The sequence below is a fragment of the Ascaphus truei genome, chromosome 21 (genome assembly GCF_040206685.1).
Source record: "Ascaphus truei isolate aAscTru1 chromosome 21, aAscTru1.hap1, whole genome shotgun sequence".
In the NCBI taxonomy this organism is placed as follows: Eukaryota; Metazoa; Chordata; class Amphibia; order Anura; family Ascaphidae; genus Ascaphus; species Ascaphus truei.
The window spans coordinates 7,775,225-7,798,871 of NC_134503.1; the positions used below are offsets into that span (position 1 = coordinate 7,775,225).

At 43.8% G+C, this 23,647-nt stretch overlaps 1 protein-coding gene across 7 annotated transcripts in view; it reads left to right on the plus strand.

Moving 5' to 3' along the window:
* Window positions 1–23,647, plus strand: part of KCNT1 (potassium sodium-activated channel subfamily T member 1) — a 215,107-nt gene that overhangs the window by 126,212 nt on the left and 65,248 nt on the right. For all 7 annotated transcript variants that reach the window (XM_075578829.1, XM_075578834.1, XM_075578830.1 and 4 more), the window contains 7 exons: window positions 1,314–1,413; window positions 6,967–7,017; window positions 7,226–7,274; window positions 8,496–8,555; window positions 13,796–13,870; window positions 19,111–19,194; window positions 22,318–22,412. In XM_075578829.1, the coding sequence (XP_075434944.1) occupies window positions 1,314–1,413; window positions 6,967–7,017; window positions 7,226–7,274; window positions 8,496–8,555; window positions 13,796–13,870; window positions 19,111–19,194; window positions 22,318–22,412 (514 nt within the window). The remainder of the gene's footprint in view (window positions 1–1,313; window positions 1,414–6,966; window positions 7,018–7,225; window positions 7,275–8,495; window positions 8,556–13,795; window positions 13,871–19,110; window positions 19,195–22,317; window positions 22,413–23,647) is intronic.

A 23,647-nucleotide genomic window follows, 5' to 3' on the forward strand; every position in this document is an offset into this window, starting at 1 on the left:
GTGGTAAGCTGACTTCAGGGACAAGAATAATTAAAAGCTATCCAGAAGTTGGCCTTTGGAAGTCCAGTTATACACCGTATAAAACTATTTAATTCCCCTTGACACCAAGCGATGTTAGTCATATCAGTAAAATGTGTATTCATTAGTGTGTGCTTGCTCCGTGTGATTGGTTTGAGGTGATATATCAAGGCAATTTTGGAACAAAACCGGAGCAATTAAATGCATTTTTCACATCGCCCTTTTTTATGTGTGTGACCCTCCTCACCCGGCTCTGAAAGAGGACACATCAGATTAGTTATGCACAATGGCCTTTGCAGGGTCTGGGTAGGTGCAGGCTGGGCGTGGATGACAGTATGGGGGAAAAGACGGGTGCTAGGAACTTTTAAAAAAACAAGGTGCTTTTTTGGCAGCCATGTACAGTGAAACACTTCACATGTATTGCCGTACGATGTGGCAAATAATAGCTTCCGGGACTTCATCCCCTGGTAGTTTCCAGTCTTATTCAGGGGAGGTGCATAACTTAGTTACCCATTGAAAAGGAAGGAGTGGAAACAGCTTGCAGGGAGGCTATAATGCAACGAGACCCTGCTGGATGGCAGGTCCCATGTGAACGCAGACTGCAGTGTAGCCTGTATAGGCAACCCTGTGAGGACAGTGATGGTGAGGCTTCGACAGGAGCAATCCTATCAAACCAGGACAATTTGCATCTCTCTCCCACAAACCTAGGTTTCCTGTCCCTTTTACAGGTGCTAGTTTGGAGAAGGCACGTCACTAAATGGAAAACAATAAAGGGTGATAGGACATATCTTAATACATATTCCTAAACACGCAAACCTACGTCCAAGACTCACAGTGAGAACCCCAGTTAGAACTCTGAAGAACTTGCTTCTAGAACAGAGTGGGGCTATATATACCCTTTGTACTTCCTATAGTGACATCGCTGGTCACGAGGTAGTAAGGGAAGAGGTAATCCCATCAAGTTAAAGCCCTTTATAGAAATAGTTGTCCTCCAAGAGGGGACTGCATCTGCAAAGTCACTCGTTCCAGTATTCCCTCTGTGTGTGACAGGCTGTGATTTGAGAAGTGTCAGGAGTTTCCTAGAGCACATAATACCATGGGATATACTGTATCTGCATCAGTGTTGCTTCACTTTTGGTCTTTGCTCGCACACAACTCTAAGTACTGTATGAGGTGGTATACAAGCTGTGCCAGATGTAAGAAACGTGACACACACACGATGCAACCAAGAGCGACGAAATGCCATGCCCGTGTTAACACGGATACCTCCCACTCCCTCTGTCTTTTTGCTACAGGCCTCAGAATACGACTCTTCAACTTCTCCCTAAAGCTGCTCTCCTGCCTCTTATACATTGTGCGTGTTTGCATGGATAATCCAATACAGGAGGTTGGATGGTAAGTTCAGCCTGCACTTTTCATGGGATAATTCCTCTCTCTCCACCGCGAGTTCAGAGGCTGCACAAGGGAATATTTCTCATTCTGCTTCTAATCTACCAGAAAGTAAAATAATCTCAGGGTTTTTTTTCTTCTTCAATGGAGGCGGCATGGATGGGGAAGTAAAGGGTTAATGTGACAGTCCTTTCTTATCTGTGGTTATTGGAGATCCTTCTCGCTGAGCCAGGTGGACTTCTACGCTTGCAGTAAATTAACTTGCACAGACGATAAAGCCGCTGCAGCTCGCTAAGAAAAAAATTAATCCCAAATCCGTACAAACCTGGCCGATAATATGAACCATAAACATACTCCCTCGTGTCCTACTAGGTATGCCGTGCAGCGCTATAAATCGTCACGCTGCATGGGTATCGCGTAATTCACAGCTGTGCAGTTTCAGACTGGAACAAATGATTAATACCATGCGGAAGGCACCATCTCGTTCTTGTGGACACTATGGGTCATTTTCAGTATGCTATAAAGCCGTATTCGCCTTGCTCCATGTATCTCAGAGAATGTGAACGATGTGCAGTACGAGCGTCACGTTATTTTAGTGTAACGTTGCATCCTCTTCCTATAACGTGAGGTGAAGTACGTCTTGGCACTAGTCCGATGGATGTTTTGAAATAGATCTTTAACTCAAGTTGAGAAGGGAAGGAGAGGGTAATAACGCTATGTTAGTTAAATCAAAGCTAACTCGGGTGTTGCATCCATCCAGATCCTGTTAAAGCCCGATTTCAGGGTGTGGGTGTAAGTAACGCCAAGTTTAGGTCAGACCTAACTAACGTAACATTAAGTTCCTGCGTTAACCTTCAAGCAGCAATACAGGTTTCATTTATTTTATTTTTCTTATTACAGGTGTGAAGCAAGGGGGTCTCGGGAGCTGAACCCTATTCATTTCAGCCCCGGGGACCCCCTGCTTCCCAAGATATTTACCTTGGAAAGGGGTGCTGGTATCATGTGGAGTTTAAATGTCCCTGTCACATGGGACAATAGAAAATGGCGCAGGATGATGTCATGGCTTCTCATTGGCTTGCAGGGCACTTAAACGCCACCATTATGTTTGGCCCACAGTTCCCTGACTGCATAGATACCGGCAACCCCCATACGGAGGTAAGTATCTCTAAAAGCAGGGGGTCCCCAGAGCTGAAATAAACACAGTCCAGAGCCCCCTGCTTCAATTCTGTAATAATAATAATAATGGGAAAAAAGACAATAAATGAAACCTGTATTGCTGCATTAATGCACGTTTGTGAATATATGCTGTTAGGCTTACAACTAATTCTCACATAGTTACATAGTAGATGTGGTTGAAAAAAGACTTACGTCCATCAAGTTCAACCTATGCTAAATTTAGACAACAGATTCTTTATCCTATATCTGTACTTACTTATTGATCCAGATATCTCATAAGGGGGGAAATAAATTCCTTCCTGACTCCAAGAATTGGCAATCGGATTACTCCCTGGATCTACATTCTATATCATTTGCATTATTGATAAGTATATATTCCACTAACAGCATTTCATGTTACGGCAATGCTCTTTACGGGAGAAAACATTAATGTTATTAGCCTTTGAAGATGCATGGTGAGGCTTAATGTGATGTTATCTTAGGTTAGCGCAGCAGTGGCCAACTCCAGTCCTCAAGGGCCACCAATAGGTCAGGTTTGCAGGATATCCCTGCTTCAGTACAGGTCGCACAATCAGTGGCTCAGTCAACTGTGCTGAAGAAGGGCTAAACTCAAAACATAACCTCTTGGTGGCTCTTTACATCTGGCGTTGGCCACTCCTGGGTAAGCGTCACGTTAAGTGACACAACTAAGCTTGGTGGATCTTGGCGGATCTTGGCGTTAAGTGACACAACTAAGCTTAGTGGATCTTGGCGGATCTTCGCGTTAAGTGACACAACTAAGCTTGGTGGATCTTGGCGGATCTTGGCCTTCGTGTTCACAAACAGTTTAGATGTCATGTGGGGACTGGAAGCCTTCAATGGGTTAGCTCATCAAAGAGGCGAGCCACTAACTTTCGAGCTGTGCATAAGAAACGATCTAGCATAACACGTGACCCCAATCTAGCTGTTCATGTAGCAATTTGAGTCAGAAAGCACGTCTTTGTGTAAAGCTATTACTGTTCTGTCACTGTGTGGGAAGAGGATGTGGGGAATTTCCATCTCCGCTTCACTGCTGTCAGATGTAGCAGCAACAATGTATCTGTACACGCACATGTTCTTTATTCTTGTGTTTCCAAATTCGGGGTCCCCCAGTTTGTGGCTGTGTAACTACTTGGGTGTCCTCTGGTTGCAGGAATGTTAAGGGGTCTATAAAGCGTGTATCATTGCAAAGGAAAATGTGTTTTGCTTATAACTACATCAAATGTGAGAAATTGTTCCTTACATCTTCTGCACTTACTCCCTCACCTGCTGTCTCTGTAAGTCTCCTAACACACCACTTAGATTGTAAGCTCTCCGGGGCAGGGATTTCCTTTCCTATTGTCTGACTTTGCTGCGCTTATTGTATTATTATAATTCCCTGTACTGTATTGTCTTTGTAAAGCTCTTAGTATACTGTTGGTACTATATATATATATATGCTCTGAGTACTGCTGCGGCCAGCTTTATTCTAACGTTTGCCCGGAATTGTTTTCGGCTGGGCGCTGAACTTGGGCGCGCGCCAGCCGCCTTCCCCTCCCCGCGTGCGCATCTTCTTCCTCACGTGCACATCGCATCTGCTCACCTCGCGATCCCCAGCTGCTCCCCCTTGCTCCCCCTGGCTGCTCCGCATCTTCCCCTTACCCCATCAACATTCGGGGCCTTCGGGGATGCCGGGGAACCCTGGCACGGTGTGACCGGCGCCACTGTGACGCGCGGCACGTGCCAGGAAACAGCCGCGAGACATCCGCGTCTGCCCGCACTTTGCGGTGGTCGGCCGCTTTAGAATAAAGGCGGACGCCAGTGTATACTGTTGGTACTATATATATATATATATATATATATATATATATATATATATATATATATATACCCAATATCAAAGAATCTGGAGCACTCACAAATTAAAAAAAATACAATTTAATGAAGTAACACAGGCATCAGGGGGTAATCACAGAAAAAAGAAGCAACGTTTCGGACCTTACGGTCCTTTCTCAAGCTCCCCCAGTGGGAAATGTATCTATTTTTTGTTGCTGGATGGTGATCCTGGCCGCACTGTGAGCACCACGACTCATCAGATAAGTTTTTTTCCTTTTACTTTTTCCCTTTGAGTGCCCTGAACATTCTTGTTTTATATATATATATATATATATATATATATATAGATATATATATATATATATATATATATATATATATAAAATAAAAAAACAAATAGACGATACCGTATAAATGTGTATATATACATATATGCATACATACATACATACGGTTCAGATTGTTAACCAGGAAGATGGAAGTTACTTCAGAAATGGAAGATTTAGTAGAATAGCTGTCTGTGAGTTGGGTTACTGGCTCTGCCCTTCTGTAACCCAGGCAGTGCTGAGAAGCTGTGTAATGGAGCAGGCATAAGCTTATAGGGGTCCATGTTAAAATGTATAAGAAGTAAAGAGTGACACTGTGAGTGCTCATTTGCATGTGATTACCCAGAATCCCTGGCTGCAGTGGAAGAGCTGTTTGCTAAGAGATAATGGGGAAAGGCCGCATTACAGACCTGTCTGTGACATGCGAATGTACCGTACGTGGTATTTTTATTTACTGTAGAACAGAAACAAATTGAGGGTAAGTAACTGAATTTGTTATGGCCTATCGTGTTACCCGCATCAGGTAATGCTTCACTAACTACTGCAGATCAGCATTTTTCAACCAGGGATCCTAGGAACCCTTGGGTCCCCCGGTCATCCCTAAAAGGTTCAATGTAATTTTAAGATCGTTTTAAAATTGCTCCAAATACAGAAGAATTTACAATGTGTCTGATATCAAACTCGCTGTTAGAGCGCGTTGGGGTTCCTCAGAGTTTCATTGGGTTCCTTGACCAAAAAAAGGTTGGAAACCACTGAACTAGATCCCGGATACATTGATGCAAGATACTGTATACTTTTGTAACATTTTAAAGACAGGTTTTTTTTTTAAGGGTGTACACACCTATGTACGCGCTTCTGTATTATTATTTTTTTTATTGTTGTATCTTTGGTGGGGGTGATGACATCGCAGCTGGGCGCGCAATGTCCGTACGTCTTCGCATGTGACGTCACCGCCGCCTAACTCGTTGCGCTGATCCACTTCGTGTTTGGAGCCAAAAACAGTTGTGATGCTCTGAAGCGGGAGGGGGGGACGGGACGTGTGAGGGAGTACTTCTTCACGGAAAGGGTGGTAGATTCGTGGCACGGCCTCCCAGCAGAGGTGGTAGAGGGCTAATACAGCAAGGGAATTAAACAAGCTCAGGATAGGTATGAGGGTAAATATGAAAAGACTATATATGAAAGGAAGCCCAGGATCCAATGGGGTCTGAGGTTTTGCAGCAGATCAGAAAATGGGCAGAATGGGTGGGCCACATGGGTGTTTCTACGTTAGTCTGTGTCTAATAAAGGGGTGGCCCCCCATTATGTAACTCGGGGAGATGGTCCCCCCTGTGTTCGCTCTGTATATATGTTGTTTTCTTGTATTTATAAGGCTGCATTTCATTGCTTTTTCCCCAATTTGTGAACGCATTGGTTATGGGCCGCCATTTTTTTTTCTCCCTTACCTCTTTTTCATTATGTTTATTCAGAGTGCTCCCTTCTATCGGATTCATTTGTATTTGAAACGGGGGCAGCAACAGAGGTGTCAAACTCAGTCCTCAAGGGCCACCAACAGGCCAGGTTTTGTGCATATCCCTGCTTCAGCACAGGTGGCTCAATCAGTGGCTCAGCCTTTGTCCATGAGCAGAATATTGAGATGCACAGTTGAAACATTGTACAAGACGCACGTCTGCTGACTATTTCCATAACGTGCATAAGGACCACACCGTGATCTTGTTTGTATTAATAGAACCTCCATAATAATAACAGCAGGCTCCTTCAACACTTTACCTTGCACAGCGGTCCAGAGCATTTTGGCGTGACCATCTCACTGGCGTTTAACCGCTGCCGATCTGCCGCAGAGTACAGCTAGCCGCCGGCTGTTTCACTGCAAAGCTAAATCCCCTAGCCTTAAGTCCTTGCCGCTAATCAGACCCTGTACCCTAAAAACCCTTAACCCCTTACCCTAAGCTATTATAACCTTACCCTAAACCCCCTAAAGTTAACCCCAAATACGAACACCAATCTCTCTAATCCCTTACCTTCACAGGGAAATGGCCGGTGGCTAGCTAGCTGTCCCTTGTAGCTGACCGGCTACGGGTGGCTAGCTAGCTGTCCCTTGTGGCTGACCGGCTGTGGGTGAGATGGCCGTGGTGAAACATCCCATTCCGTGGCACAGCACGCAGTGGATTGAAGTGGACACGTTACTGGAGTTGTCTTATATTCTGTTGTCTTATTCTTCTTTTAGTGGGGAAGGCAATAAACAGAACTACACAACGTCATCGACGGGTATCAGCTGGTAAGCATTGGCAGAGCTGATGAGGCTTTTACAGGCATGTGGGGTGATTAGACATTCTGATAGGTCCGTAGGGTCTTAAGTGTCCGCTATAAAGTGAAGCACGTATTGTTTGACACAGTGAAGGAAAATGTATCTTCTTCCAACCGTTCCATAAACCGCTGTGGTGAATATCTATTCACAATTTCTCTCTCTCATCATGTTTGCACAGGGAACCAATCTTGTGGGTGGATCGGAAGACACCGCTATGGGCAATCCAGGTAGGGTACTGACTGGCCTGCAGACAGGTTTTTGGAGCTCGGAATTCAAGTCCCGACCTGGGCCCCTACAGAGTTGGGGGGTTGGTGCGGAGAGAGAGTGCGGGCCTGGTATGGGTCGTAGTTGTTGAAAAAGGGGTGAGGCCAGTGTGCGGGTCAAAGATGTTGATGGGGACAAAGGGGATATTGTTGAGTGGGATGAATTGTTGAACTTTACCAGCAGGCCTATTCCATCAGCGATGCGTGGGAGATGTTGGAAGAAAGTTAGACCCCAATTTCTGCCATGCCAGGGACAGCTGTCCCTACTGTCCCCCACCTGTGGTCGTCTCTGGGGAAAGTGCATGAGTAGGGTATTGTTTTGAAGCTTTTCTGTGGGTATTGCTCCTTATTATCACAGATATAAGAGCTGATCAGCCCCCTTCAACGGAAATTAAACAGATAATAGGGGGATCAATGTATCCAGCTAACTTCATTTACGCTACACAATGTGTCAATGATTTAGTAACGCATTCGTTATTGCCTGCATTAAATGGAAGGAATTTCTGTTTTACGTTTCCTACATTCGACGCGCGTATCTGTGCTGGATTCTTTAATGCACAACATTGGGACAAATCGCTGCAGACTGGTTTATCTCCCTTCTACTTCTCATTGTAAACACTCCACTTTTCACCAGCTGATACAAACATGGGCAAACTGAAGCAAAGCACCTTGGTTCATCAATGCACGGGTCAAATGATGCAAGTGGGAAATCCAGATGTAGGCACTCTGGGAATTACAGCACCTGCCACTAGATCATTGCTTGTGCTGCCTTCGAGTCATGGGACCTGCAAGTCATTGGGCCTGCAAGTCATTGGTGGGCAACCTCTCTGGGGTTTCACCTGCGCCCCCCAACATCTCCCTCTCTTCCCTATGGAGTGGAGATGCTGCTGGTTTGGATCATGGCTTATTCCTACTCCCTGAGCTGCCTAATGACCATTGCATCACTAATTCCCAGTGTAAGCAGGGGAGTGGGACACTATTCACCACTCGAGGGGTTGGTGAGAAGCTCCTACCTGCTGCTTCAATGTCCATTCTGCCTGCGGACCATAGATATGTATATGGGTCATGTGCCACCTTGGGGGATTAGGGGCCACACATACTGTATGGCCCTTGACTGATATCATGTTGCCTACCACAGCCGTAAGTATTCCCTCCCCAACGTTTGTGTGGTTCATCTCTTTTCAGGTCACTGTGGCAATAATCAGTTTTCTTGAGACCATGCTTCTCATATATCTCAGCTATAAGGTAAGACCATTGATAAGATGGATTTAATATGCTCACCATTGTATGGTTTTATTGCTATGTACCGGCAGATTGAATAGCCCGTTATTAGAACCGGGGAGTGGAAGTGTTTTATTTCCATTAGTGCAGTAATGCAGTTGATGGGAGGGCAGCGTAGCGGGTCAGCAGCGTATTAAAATTAAATAACGAACGTGTTTCCGGTTAGAAAGGTACATTATCACTATGGATGTCCGAACATTTCTCTGAAGTTTGCAAACAAGGCAAAAAAATTTTTTTTTAAATGTTTTACGTTCTAAAAAAATATTTTTTGCCCAAGCTTTGAAAGTCAATGTAGAGGTCACGCGATCCTTTATACGCTGCCAATTTAGAAAAATGGTGCCAAATAGTGCAGGAATGTGGGTGAAGCAGCACATGTGGAGACATTTGCACATCTGATTATCGCACCTCCGCAACTATAGCTAGTCAGACTGAAATAAGTTAAAGCAGGAGTGGAGGACTCCAGTCCTCAAGGGTTACCAACAGGTCAGGTTTCCAGGATATCCCTGCTGCAGCACAGATTGAGTCCCCTGTGCTGAAGCAGGGATATATTTTTTCCAAAAGATCTCCAGAATTGCAGACTTTCCACAGCCTCGCCACCTCCGTGGATGTGAATGTTGGTCCTTTGTTACTTCCGGTATCGGCCGCCTCAAAGCCTCCTCTCACTCTGGACTCTACACGTTTCATAGGAAGCAGAGCTCCAGTGAAACGCGTGTGGAGTCCAGAGTGAGAGGAGGCTGTTCCCAGGCGGCCGATACCGAAAGTAACAGAGGACCTCACCTGCTCGCCACACACCGAGAAGCCAACATTCAGATTAACATGGTAATAAGTTATTGCACTATTGTCTGCCTTATTCCCCTTTTTATGGCGCCGTCCTACGTCCCCCTGATCCTTTGGAAGAAAATGATCTAGACCTTGGAATTTGTGGAACAGTTCCTTGTTTAAAAGTTTGAGTGGAGGTTTTTTGTTACTGAGTCACTGGCACATTTATCACTTTATTGTGTTGATGGTTCACTGTATTTATTCTTTTTTTTAAATGTATTCTTTTTATCTTTTGGCACTTCACCGTTCACAGTATAGTTTAACAAGATTACTAATTACTATTTTGATTTGCACGTATTCACTTGTTAACACCGGGAGCGCCGACCCAGGCACTTTGGTGTTTCATTTTCTCTGAAGCAGGGATATCATGAAAACCTGACCTGTTGGTGGCCTTTGAGGACGGGAGTTGACTCTCCTCCCCCTCCCCCCCTCCGGAGTTAAAGCATCTGTTGTTTACAGCATTAAAACTGGGTGTCCGCCAGAGCTGGGCCGCATTGCTTGTTTTATTTCCGGGAACTTCTTCCTGAAATACAGTACTTACAGGTGTAGTTACCGCTATTTCTACAGAGCATTTAAATGACCGTCCCATAGCAAACAGCAAACATTGTCGTGGTGATAGAATGGGCAGAGACAGCAGAGATTGCAGCCCGAAGGGAATTTTGGAAAAGGCTTCAGGTACAAAGGGGTTAATTATTTAATTATTGTCAGACTCTGTAGTGTTGAAGGTTTGTTACCAATGCTCTTAGTATTTAAAGCAGCAATTCTCCCCATGTAAGGCCTGGGACATGGTGCAGGGAGCGGCGCTGGGCTGCGCTGACGCTCATGCTCACCTGCTCACGCAGGAGATTTTTCTTGTCCCTGCATGAGCGTCAGCGAGCGCGCTTGTGTGCAGGTTGGGAGGCGGGTATGGAGGCGGGGCTAGGGCGCCACGTCACTGCGCCATTGGCTTCTGGCAGCCACGTGACCGGCCCTGCGCTTGCATGAGCGGCAAAATTTTAACTTGCCTGTCTCCTGCATTTCCGCACGCCTGCGGAAGCGTGTGGAAGCGCCGTCTAAAGCCGCGCTGATAGGGATAATGTTTCCCCTCAGCGCGGCTCAGCGCGCCTCAGCACAGTCTTTTTGACCATGTCCGAGGCCTAATAATTCTTCATAATATATATATTCTCAATGGAACTGTGGGAACACCCGGAGCTGAACTAGTTTTATTTTAACTCTGGGGAACCACCAGTTCCTGAGATGGTTACCAGTGTTACTTCCTGGATATTTAAATGGGCATCCAATAGGATGCTGTGATGTCATCTCCTGGGTGACCTTGCAGCTTCCTATTGGCCAGTGGGACCAGGAGACTTCCTTGGAGGGAGTAGAAACATTGGAAACAAAACGTAGAATCTCGGGAACCAGCAAAGCTAAAGTTAGGTTCTTCCTCTCCAGAGAAATCCAGGTTTCAATGCTGTAAAAAAAATCAATGCAAAATGATATTGAGTAGGTGGGGTTGCTGCTTTAATCTGTGTATAGGAGTGTGTGTTTACAGAAAAAATGCCTTCTGGTGGAGACTATTGTAGCAGAGCTAAATTATGACATCTCGGAGGTGAAGTTATGGTAATGTATTACATGTTATGTGCAAAGTAGAAATTAACCCCCCCCTGGAGACAAGACACGGAATATGAAAGGAATGATAATTTCTGGGAGCAATTCATTCTTTCTAATTGGCTTCTGTAAATCAGCCCACAGCATTATCCTCTCTAGGGCTGTAGCAACAGTTATTAGTTAGATGTATGTAGAAAATAACAACCTAATCTTTATGGGACGAAGCGTGTCTTGGGCATAAAGTGAGTGTATGATCTGTGTGTTAAGAAATCAGAAAGCCCGACAATTCCAGACACACAATATGAACAACACAAGAAAAAGCAAGTCCTCAAAGACAGAACTCGCAGAAATTCCGTAACGGGGCACTCGGGTTAATGAAAAATGTTACAAAATGTATTAAATTTATAGCAATGGTCAGACAGACAAGACAATAATAAAATAACTTAAACATAAATCTAAACCGTCTCCTAATCAATTAAAGTAAAGTCAGTAGTGACGGGAAGAAGCTGAAAACGGTGAGATATCAAAGGAAATGTGATAATTCTCAGACACCAAGTAATAAAGAAAAGCACATACAGTACGATCATTCTAAAGATGTTCTAGCATCACAGTATTCCCTGTACATCTAGGAGGGGTTAATGCATGACCTCTCCTAAACAATGGGATATCTGCTCAGCCGGCAAAAAATGGAGGGATAAATTAGCTTTAGTAACAATATGTACGAACCTACATGGAGAGATGTATAAAGGTCTGTATATAGTAAACCCCGGTGGAATCAAAAACCAATGCTGTCTGTGGTAGATACTGTAGTTATATTAGCCATCCCAAACATTGGAAATGTAGTAACTCGTTGAATATCTAGGAAATGCCCAAATGGGCCACGACAGGCAATAATAGTCCATGTAATGTTGGTATAATGATTCATATGAGCCAACTCTAAAACGATAGAGTCCCATATTCATACAGACCAGTCACGTAGCTTTGACTGAGTATCGTTGTGTCCATTCAGTATGAGCCTGCTAACCCTTTGTTGGTAAAAGGCGCAGTAAAATGCTGCCATAGACTTCAGTAGGTAAATGCTGAGATGTGCCGCGGGTACCGGCGACTACCTGAACATACCCTGCAGTCTACCGGAGGATAACGTTAGTGTAAAACGGGTCCAATGTATCCGGAACGGAGTCCCCAGGTACAGATCAGGCTCGCAGTGCAGCATGGAAGCACGGACGTCCCGCTTGTAGAATCACTTGTTACAGGGTCCACAGCTCCACGTGAACGCAGCGGACTGCTAACGCAGGAAACCAGGCAACTGCTAACACGGGAACACAGTTGACACGGGAACACAGCTAACACGGGAACACAGCTGACACGGGAAAACAGTTGACACGGGAACACAGCTGACACGGGAACACAGTTGACACGGGAACACAGCTAACACGGGAACACAGCTGACACGGGAACACAGTTGACACGGGAACACAGCTGACACGGGAACACAGCTGACTGCTTACTGCTGATTAGGATAGACGGTCATAGAAAGCACCCAACGCGGTGTTTCGCCCAGAAGGCTTCGTCAGGGACGTGTCTGTATACCGACCATCAGTAGGCTTTATACCCTGAACGTGTGCCGCCACTCAAGCAGAGGGAGACACTTCTAAAAATGTGGAGGGAGGGGTTTGATTCAATTGCAGTGTATTCATTTTCTTTTCTTCACTATAGCACAGGGCTAATCAAAGGCTGCATATATCAAAACAAAACAAAAAAAAGATTTAATTTTTTTTAAATGCTTGGATAGCCAGTCATTTAAATGGCTTAGAAAACTTCTTCACACGCGAGGGGAAAGACGACTTCCCCAGCATATAAAATATTGAGGGTCCTTTGTTTAAATACAGAAGTAAATCTGTGTAATGGAAATTCCTCACCGCCAAATCCTTCAGAGCTAAAGGCTACAGCACTTCTGGACTTTGCAATGCATTGGTGACCCCTTCAGAAATAGCATCCATTAATATCAGCCCACTTCATACAAGCCATCACGGGCTTGCGTTCCGATTGGTTAGAATATCATCAATGTTGTATGGGTAGATTCAAGTTTCATTAATAGTTGCCATCAATGTGTGTGGAGCATTAGAAGAAGCTTGTGATACATACATGATCAAGCTGTTCATGGATTTGAGCCCTTTTTATCTAATTTTTCTGTCGTGTCAATTAAACCAGGGGCGCTCAACTCCAGCCCCCAGGTCCCGTCCCCCCATCAGGTTTTCAGTATACCCCTGCTTCAGCACATGTGGTGCCGTCAAAGACTGAGCCTCTGATTGATCCACCTGTGCTGACGCAGGGATATCCTGAACATTTTACCCGTTTCTGAGGTGGGTTGGAGGGGGTCTCGAGGACTGGAGTTGAGCCCCCCTGAACTAAACCACAAGATTAGGTATATTAAAAAGAAAAATCTATCATCATATGTATTGAACTTTGGCGAAAATGATCAAAAGTTAATATACTGTATCTTGAAAACGCCTTCACAATCACCAGTCACCAACATGGGGTCTATCGGAGCTAGGTGTCTTCTGGAATAGTAAATATGGGCCATAATAATGGCTGGAACAAAAAGTGTAATTATACCCAGAACCGCTTTATATTTTAAGAGAGGAAACATAATATTTTTTTTTAAGGCGATCTCTGTTTGATGCTGGAACTTTATTAGAATTTGTTTCTAGCTGGTAAGGAAGGAAGAAATAGCACATTCGAGGGACACAAGCTAACCTCGTGCTGATTTTTGTTCTTATCTGTTTTCTTCTCCACAGGGCAACATTTGGGAACAGATCATTCGAATTTCATTCATCTTGGAAATGATCAACACGGTTCCATTTATAATCACAGTAGGTTTGTCCATTTCAATGCAAGAAGTCATTCTTCTTGATGTTTAAACCATGCTTCAGTGGTTGGAGGGGTTAGTGTTTTAATGTAGGGCCGTTATATTGCTGAATAAAGGGTTGTTTTGTTTTGTTTTCTGAAATCTATGAATATTCTAGCCATGGGGGGCGCTCTTGGCAGCACTGAGGAAAATGCAGAAATACTGAACATGAAAAGTAAGACTTGCAGATGAAATCGGGATTACATTGCAAAGCCAGTATAACCAGGCTGACACTGATGAGACCCAAAAGGTTGAAACAGATGTCTGTGAGCAGGGTTACTGGCTCTGTACTTCTGTAACCCAGGCTGTGCTGTAAAGCTGTGTAATATGGCAGGCATAAGCTTATAGGGGTCCATGTTCAAATGGATAAGAAGTAAAGAGTGACACACTGTTGTCAATTATGCATGTCATTACCCAGAATCCCTTGCTGCAGTGGATGCACTGTATGCTAAGAGATAATGGGGAAAGGCAGGGCTGCAGAGCTGTCTGAGACATTTGCTCACAAGTTACATTTTAATTTGCTGATTACTTTTAAGTACTCACAGAGAATTTCCACTGCAGCAGCCAACAGGGTTCAGGCTCTATCTCCACTACAACTTCGTATCGTTCCTTTATTGGTACATAGCTGTGAATTTGCACCTGTGTGGCGAGTGGTCTTAATTATAGCAGCCAGTGTCCTTTTAAGAGTTCGAGTCCCTATTTATAGGATTTGAACCAGAATTCCCCAGAGCTGTACCACCCCACTTTCAGCTAATACGAGCCCCCGGTGCCCGAGATACGAGCGGAAGTTACTGATATCACTTCCAGATTTTGCCATTGGATTTAAAAAGAAAAGAGAAATCACCCTTTTTGAGATTGATCCGTGGACCAAAGGAATCAGAGGAATCTTAATACAGTAAATTCACTCAAAGTTTCACTAGTTGAACAGGGACACCTCTACCCAACGCCTTTTATTATGGGTTGTAGGTTAAAAGTCCTGAGTTTCTTCTGTGATCAGCATCCAGCCCACGCTTGGTCTGACTTCCAGTGGGAAGCCTTCTGCCTGGATCTTGTTGATAGTTGGGGTGAATGAGAATGGTAATGTGTATGCCTTTCAATGAAGGAAACAGCGGGATTTCTATTACTAGCTCTTTTAGAAAGTAAAGCTCTGCCCAGGGAGCAAGGTAAAAACCTGCCATTTCTTTTCTGAAGCCAAACAGTACATTCCCACGCAGTGCTTTTGTTCTTGGGCATTGGAAATCCTGTCTACTTAAGAAGTCAAGATCTGGGGAAAAGATTTGTCTTCTGTGAATGTGTTTTGTATTATATTTGACCAGAAGATTATACTGTGCTTTTGTACATTTTGTACATGTTTTGTAAGTAATAATATTTTTTTTTTTGTATGGCACTAACCGTGTACGCAGAGTTGAATCCTTGCCCCGTAGAGTTTACAATTGATGTTTTTCGGTGTCTGAGGCACAGGAAGTTAAAATGACTTTCTCAAGGAGCTGTCACAGGGATTTGAAACAGGTTCCCCTGCTTCAAACTCACTGTCGTTGTTCTCAATCGGTGTCTTTAATCCCTGAGCCGCTCCTCCAGACATAGTATGGTGCTCCATCCATTTTGTAGTCAAGGATGTTGTAATTGTAGCAACACTCTCCTTCCAAAGAGAGGCTCCGTACACGTACATCACACCAGCTTTTAGGATATTTCTAACATTGTCTACCAGTTTGCACTATACCCAAACATATATATATATATATATTTGTCAAAATGCAGGTGATTCATTTAGAAAACATGATAGGAAGCTGGGTTGAAAACTGGTTGAAGGATGTTGTCGTAGGAGTTGTCGTAAATGGAACATTTTCAGGTTGTAAAGTTGTAACTGGAGTACCTCAAGGATTGGTATTGGGACCCCTGCTTTTTAACTTGTTTGTTAATGACTGTGAGGCTGGTATGAAGAGCAAAGTCTTCATCTTTGCTGATGACACTAAATTGTGTAAGGTACAAGAATCAGAGCAGGATGTCATTTCTCTGCAGAAGGACTTGGATAGACCCGAAACTTGGGCAGGTAAATGGCAGGTGAGGTTTATTACAGATACATGTAAGGTTATGCATTTGGGATGCAAGAATAAACAGGCGACTTACAAATTGAGGCAAAATTAGGTGAATCCTTGATGGATATGGATTTAGGAGTGCTGGTAGACAGCAGGCTTAGAAATAGTGCCCAATGTCAAGCAGTAGCTGCAAAGGCAAATAATATCTTATCTTGCCTTAAGTGGGGTATGGATGGAAGGGAAATAAGCATAATTATGCCCTTTTATAAAGCATTAGAAAGACCAAACATTAAATATGGAGTATAGTTTTGGGCACTACTCCATAAAAGAGACATTATGGAAGTAGAGCGAGTGTTGAGAAGAGCCACCAAATGAATAAAGGGGATAGTAAATCTGACTTATGAGGAGAGGCTAGCTAAATTTAGATTTGTTTACATTAGAAAAGAGACGTATAAGAGGGGATATGATAACTATATACAAATATATTCGTGGATAGTACAAGGAGCTTCCAAAATAACTATACATCCCAAGGGCAGTACAAAGGACTCGGGGGCATCCCTTAAGTTTGGGGGAAAGGCGATTTCACCAGCAACAAAGGAAAGGGTTATTTACAGTAAGGGCAGTTACCATGTGGGATTCATTACCCAGGGAGTCTGTGATGACAGATACAATAGATATCTTTAAGAAAAGTATAGAGATCTTTTTAGAAAGGAAAGGTGTATGGGTATAATAGACCAACTAAGTATTACCATTACTGGAGTCAGGAAGGAATTAATTTTTTCCTTAGGAGACATCCTTGAATGATGTGTCACTGGGGTTTTTTGTTTGCATTCCTCTGGGTCAATATACTGTAAATACAAAATATTGGATGATTATCTGCCATCTAAATGTAACATAGGTTGAACTTGATGGACAAACGACATATGTCTTTTTTTCAACCTTGTCTACAATGCAACTATGTAACCTTAAGGCATTGATAGAGGGAAAATAATGGCATATTAAGTAGAAATGGTCAACATCAGCTGCCCCTTATTAATAGATGAGAATGTTCTTATTTCGTTTATAGAAGTCTGCTCCGAATAGTTTAGTCTAATTTGGATCTTGCAGTCTTTAGGTACTGTAGATGTCCAGGGAGATAGATGAGAGCAAGCTGTCCTACACCCCCTCCCACACCCTGGCAAACTAAGCCCCGGGAAAGTTGCCACTTACCAACAGATATAGGGCCATATTTTGCAAGCGCTCATCTGCTATAAGACACCATCCAGTGATGGAAGATGCCTTACTACCTGTTCAATCAATAGGCACTAAAATGCCTTCCAGTGCCGTTAGGTATTATATATACCAGGGAATTTGTGCACCCAGTTTGCCTCTATAGCAAAGGTAACTACGATACTGGCTTTAGCCAGATTTTAATTGCACTACTCACATAAGCTCATGCTTTATTTAACCCCTTCGGGGCTTTCACACTTTTTTCACCAGTCCATGGGACAACTATTACATATATATAGTGTAGGTGCCTGCATTACGGGTATGCCTTGACGTGGCATGCAGGCTTACAAATGCTTTGGCCAAAGGGTTTAACAAAATACCCCTTTTTCACGAGATTATTTTATTTTAGCCTAATTGGTAGGAGAGCAGGAATCGTTCTTTTTGTTTTTCTATATGTCAGGCCGATCTTTTTACCTGCAGCAAACTTCTATAGGGAGGAGCGCGGTATTATGTCCATAGGTGTCTGGCAGAAGACTGCTTGGTAAATATGGACCATAATATCGCACCTTTCCATATACACTGTTTTATAAGTTAACATACTCACCTGATAATGTTTTTTCACTTCAAAACACTCTTGTTGATGAGGCTCCCCGGGTAGAAATGAAAGTGACATTACCCAGTGTTGGTGAAATGACAGCCCTCTCTGTGTTGCTTTCCTCATTATACCCAAATGGTAATTTGCTTGTCTTTCAATGGAGGAAGCTGCGGGAATCCCATTACCCTGTTCATACGAGGTAAAGCTTTCCCCGGGAGTGGAGTGGAAACAATCCATTTCTTTTATGAGATGAAAATTGCATTCCTACGCAAACATTTTTGTTCGTGGGGCTTGGAAACCACAGGCCCTACAAGGCTCTTATGTGATTAAATCTAAGTTTGTGATACCGTAGGTGGTTTAAAAAAAAGTCAACAAGAGACTTTATGGATGTCCGAGAGCTGGACACACCAAGCTGCGGTTTTCCCAATGTTCATTGACCACAGACTCGTAGGTTTGGATGCACTGGACTCCGATAAGAGTTATCGGAGCAGACCCTTGCTAATTACCATTGACTTGGACGACAGAAAATGTGGGATCGTGTACGGATACCCCTTATCGGAGCTTGGTGAATCCCCACCTTAATTCCATATTCATTATGCCGTGGAAGGAGTTTATATCTTCTCCGAGCAGGGGGAGAGGCCTCCACAGCATATTGAGTAGAGGCCATAGCTCTACGCGTAGCTACTTATCTATCCACGTGCTGCAAGTGGCATTATATGTGGTCTCCGAGTGGGAAATAATTCCCAACATTGCAACATCTGGCAGGCTGCAGAGATTGCACCTACTTCCTTACAACCTCCTCCTAGAGTAATAGGTCAGTCTGTAGCAGGGGAATTACATAGTCGTGGGCTTTATCTTCAAATCCTGGGCCTTACAGGCCATATCTGGAACCCTTCCATCTTCTTATAGTGCTGCTTGCAGTATTCACTCACGTAGACATAGGGCAGGAGTGGCCAACTCCAGTCCTTAAGAGCCACCAACAGGTCAGGTATTAGGGATATCCTTGCTTCAGCACAGGTGGTGCAATCATTCTGACTAATTGAGCCACCTGTGCTGAAGCAGGGATATCCTTAAAACCTGGTTGAGGACTGGTTGGCCACCCCTGACATAGGGGATGCTGGCTACATATGTAAAATTGCTGCTTTAACCTCCTTCATTGCCAGAGGGTCGTGTGCCCCGTGGCAGTGAAGGGGTTAAGGTGCTGCCAGTTTCATTCTACCGAACTAAACACTTTCAGTGCCAGATAGGGGTAACCATCCGATTTCATGTTCCTGAAGATGACTTGAGTCCTGTGCTGTTTTCTGCGTGATTTTGTTACCGCACATTCTATGCAAACATGCACTAATATGTTGACTTTTACTGCAGATCTTTTGGCCCCCGCTACGAAAGTTGTTCATTCCAGTTTTCCTGAACTGTTGGCTGGCAAAATGTGTTTTGGAGAATATGATCGTAAGTAATGAGACATGGCTGTGTTCTGTATCGCATGCGACCTCGCCCTGACACCTTTTAATGGGCGAGCGGATAATGCAACGTAACTCTGCAGGTCGCCAGGTACCACCAGCACACTTCTATGTACACACATCTCCTCCTTGCTGTGGTCTGGAATAGCATCAGTTGATGATCGGTCAAAAAGGTCTGTTTCAAGCATGAGTGATGCTGCAGGAATGGCCTCTATGGTTCACTCCCCACCATTTTTAATACCCTACTGTGTGGCTTTCCCTTTAGCTCACTCAAAGCCTTCATTTCAGAGATCTGATGGCTGGTGGTTCACTTCCAATGTTCTTCAATTAATAACCTCACACAATAACATAAGTGGTGATTATACGGAAGTTCTTTCATTCCGAATACACGGATTTCGTTACCCACTCTGGCACCATGAAATCCCAAAGCCCCTCATGGGGTCGGGGGAAATGGATAATTGGGATGATACTGGTAAAGTTGTTACCCCTCTTCCTGATGACACATCACAGGACAAGCTGGTGATAACGGATATTATACTAAGTTCGATATAGTACAGTCTCCGCATTCTTCAGCCCACAGGCTTAAAGCTGGGACACTTTTAAATTGGATGTTACTATTAATGATGCACATCAGGGGAAAACATTTAAGAAGGTTCCTAGCACGTGTCATTGTGTTTACCTATGTTTCATGTGTCACATGTTGCAGCTAGGGTTGCCAAGTGGTGTCTCCAAAAATACTGGACACAAAGGTGAAAGGTGTGATGCGCTCAAGATACACAGACACACACCCCCCTCTCACCTCTCTTCACTCCATGCTGTTTCCTCCTCTCCTTTGCGCCACCCTCATTTCCTGACAGCTCCTCCTGATTGTCTGCATTACCCAGCAGCAGCCAATCAGGATGGAGGAGGCTGCCCATCCCTCTAGCAACAGCCCTGCTTGGGGAAATCCCGCTGCCCACCAAGCCGGTCATTATGTTCAGAGAGGTAATACGAGACACACACATGTCCAGTCATTTTTTACTGGACAGTGTCCAAAAACAGTAAAGTCCAGTTCAATACTGGACACCTGGCCACTCTGGTTGCAGCTGTGTTTGAGTTGCATACCTGTAAAACATGCACAATACGTGTTCTATCTGCACAGCAGATTGACATTAACCAGCAGGGTTGAGTCATTGTCCCTCATTTCCAACATTTGTCTCCTAAACCTTTCTCTTCAACTTCTACCTCGCTACCAAGTAACAAGTGGTTGGTGATTGTGCCGCAGAACACCATTCATTCTGCTGATTACGTTTCGGGGAAGTGATTAGATCACAAGGGAAACAGTCGAAAGGAATTTTTCAAGAGCAAAGCGCACTGCTGATTTCTCAGAGACCTAGTAATTAGGAACCACAATGCAGTTTCTTTTTTGTTTGGTTTGCTTTTTAACAAGAGAATTTTACTCCGGAAACTTTTCTTCTAACTCTTAGGGGCTTATTCTACTTCCCTTGAATCAGCCGAAGTTCACGGGGAATTTCGGCCCAAAACTGCCCCGACCGGCTGCTTTTGCGGATACAGAATAAGCGCCTTCTCAATATGACATTACAACATGGAAGCAGCAAAAATGCATTCAGAGCTATAATAAAGTCGTATCATGACGGATCCTAATGCATAATCATTTTCTTTCAGTATTGGTAAAGAGTGATATTTTCCTGCTTGACTTCTGTTGCTTCAATGGTTTCTGTGGCGGCCAATGTAATCCTTAACCCTTTCGCTGCCGTGCGTGGCAGTGAAAGGGTTACCGCTTCATTGGCCGGACATAACTGGAAAGGTTCGCCGAACTTCCCGGTGACCATAACTGGCGTGCCATCGGCAGATGGTAGACTAGTTCGCTCCCTGCTGTATCGTAGCATGAGTTCTGCCCCCCCCACTTCAAATCCTGGTCGTGTATACTGCACCATACCGTGTATACTTTGCGTGACACGTCAAGATGTTGCTAGAGATAAGAATAGACCATTCTGTGAATGGCAGCAAGAGCCTTTTCCGCTTTCAGGGATTTTGAAGTATAAAGGTACCCACGAGTACAGAGTATCAATACTTATTCTATATACTAAGCAGGGTTACCAGTAGCTGTTTAATTATTTCATTTACAAAGCGAGAGAATAAAAATGTATGGAAATGAAGCTGCTCGGGCCACGGTCTGCTCTTTGTTGTACACTTTCTTAAAGAGAAACGGGAAAAAAACAGCTTGGCAATCGCGTTCTTTCCCCTCATTTTTATGAAGAGATTTATGAACCGCAAAGTGTGCTTTGGTGCCATGCTCCGTCTCTGCTCTCCGTTCAGTCACGTGTAAGGAGGTTGTTTAGGTTTCTCAAATCTGGTGTAGATTGTTGACCAGAGATATTGCCTCAAAACTGGTGAGATTTTGGTGTAGGTCAAGAGTGGCCAACTCCCCTTCTCCAGGGCCACCAACAGGTCAGGTTTTAAAGATATCCCTGCTTGAGCAGAGATGGATCCGTCATTGACTGAGCCACCTGTGCTGAAGCAGGGATATCCTTAAAACCCAACCAGAACTGAGTTGGCCTCCCCTGGTGTAGATAATAAGAAGAAATAGAGCAACATGCAAGCAGAATATGATTCATCCCATTATAATAATATATAGGTGGAACTCAATGGACATACTGTATGTCTTTTTTTTTCAACCTCATCTATGATGTAACTATGTAATATAAGCGCTGGGTAATTCTTACTATTTCAACATCCAAAGTCTCAAACTGGCACCTGGAGCAGAATTGGTGCCAAGTTTCATACATTGAGCCAAATAGGCACGAGATGAAAGTGTCTGTGTCCTAATTTTTGTTTCTCTCGGTGCGTTGGTCCCCAATCTGGCACGAACGCACAAGATATCCCATTCAAGTCAACGGGAGTTTTTGTGTGATCGGCCCTTCCACCCCCTCCCCCCCCACCCCCTTTTCAAGAAATATTTGATGTGAGCGCAACCTTTGTGTTGCCTTTTGAATAACTGCATTACAACCTTTTGGTAAAAGATGATGTACAAATGATTCTTTATTATGGGCAGTTGGTCTTGAATACAGAACAATACATATCTGGACTGTCGTGTGTTTTTCTGTTCTAGAATGATTTGCATCGCGCTATCCAGAGGACACAATCAGCCATGTTTAATCAGGTGATAATTCTGATCTGCACTCTTCTGTGCCTTGTGTTCACAGGGTAAGCGGTCTCTCCTCTGTTTTGTAGTAATTATGTGTAAACCTGTAGAAGACATTGCAAGATGACCCTTTATCAGCTAGTCTTGCTTTCCGCTTCTAGGTTAGGTAGCAGTTTGAGTGGGAAGATGTACTGAGATCAGTAACATTAGAGTGAATTTTAAGGGAGAGTTTAATTTACATTTCCCCCCAGAATAATGCACAACAGGTAATAACAATTAGATACAAATAGACACTTTTTATAGTACCTTCTTTATTCCTCTGGTTGTTCCACCACTGGATTACCCAGAGTAATGTTACTGAATATTACTGTTATCCACATAAGCATGGTCCTTATTAAAGCTGCTGGAATAACTTCATTGCATTGATTGTTTTAACTGTGTTTGCGGTGTGATATTCCTTTTGTTAATTAAATCTGGAATTTCCTGCTGTGTACATTTTTAATTAAAGTAATTTGATTGTACAGAAACAAGATAATGGTCCCCACCTGTTGTCTCCCTATTGGACCATTTTCCAACTGGGTACACATTCCTGTATCACCTCTTGAATATTACGGTCTGTGAAGTATTGCACACATGGTCAGTGCTACACACACGAGCGCACACATACATACACACTGTACACAGTTGGCACTATATAAATATATATCACGAAGAAGGAAAATACTGCTCACCTGTGGGACACCATTTCTCACAACCAGATCATTCCATAAATGATTTAAAAATCAAAATCCTCAATGGAATGTTCAAACGCACCCAAGAACGGAAAACATTTGAGCTAAGAATGATAAGACTCTTTGACACCAAATCAAGTGGACTTAATACAGACATGGGGTTTCTCACACACTATCATAATTTGTTGTAATTGTCCTCTCTGCCGTTGTGCCATCCTATACCTTCCCCCCCAGAATCCTCTTCCCCCTCTGTGCTGCTGTAGATGTACAGCCCCCCCCATCCCTAATTCTCACCTTCCTTATCTTTGTTTTAACACCCTCCAGTGCCTGTCTGTTCTTTATTCTTCCTTTTTTTTCCAATCCCTGTTTAAGTCACAGAAACCTTTGTATATCACCTAGCATACAGTGCTTCCACTGCAGCAAGGGATTCTGGGAAATGACATGCAAATGAGCACACCATGTCACCTTTTGCCTGAAATCAATTTTTACATGGAACCCATATTAGCTAATGCTCTGCTGTTAACACAGCTTTTAAGCACAGCATTGAAATCAGATGCAAAACCAGA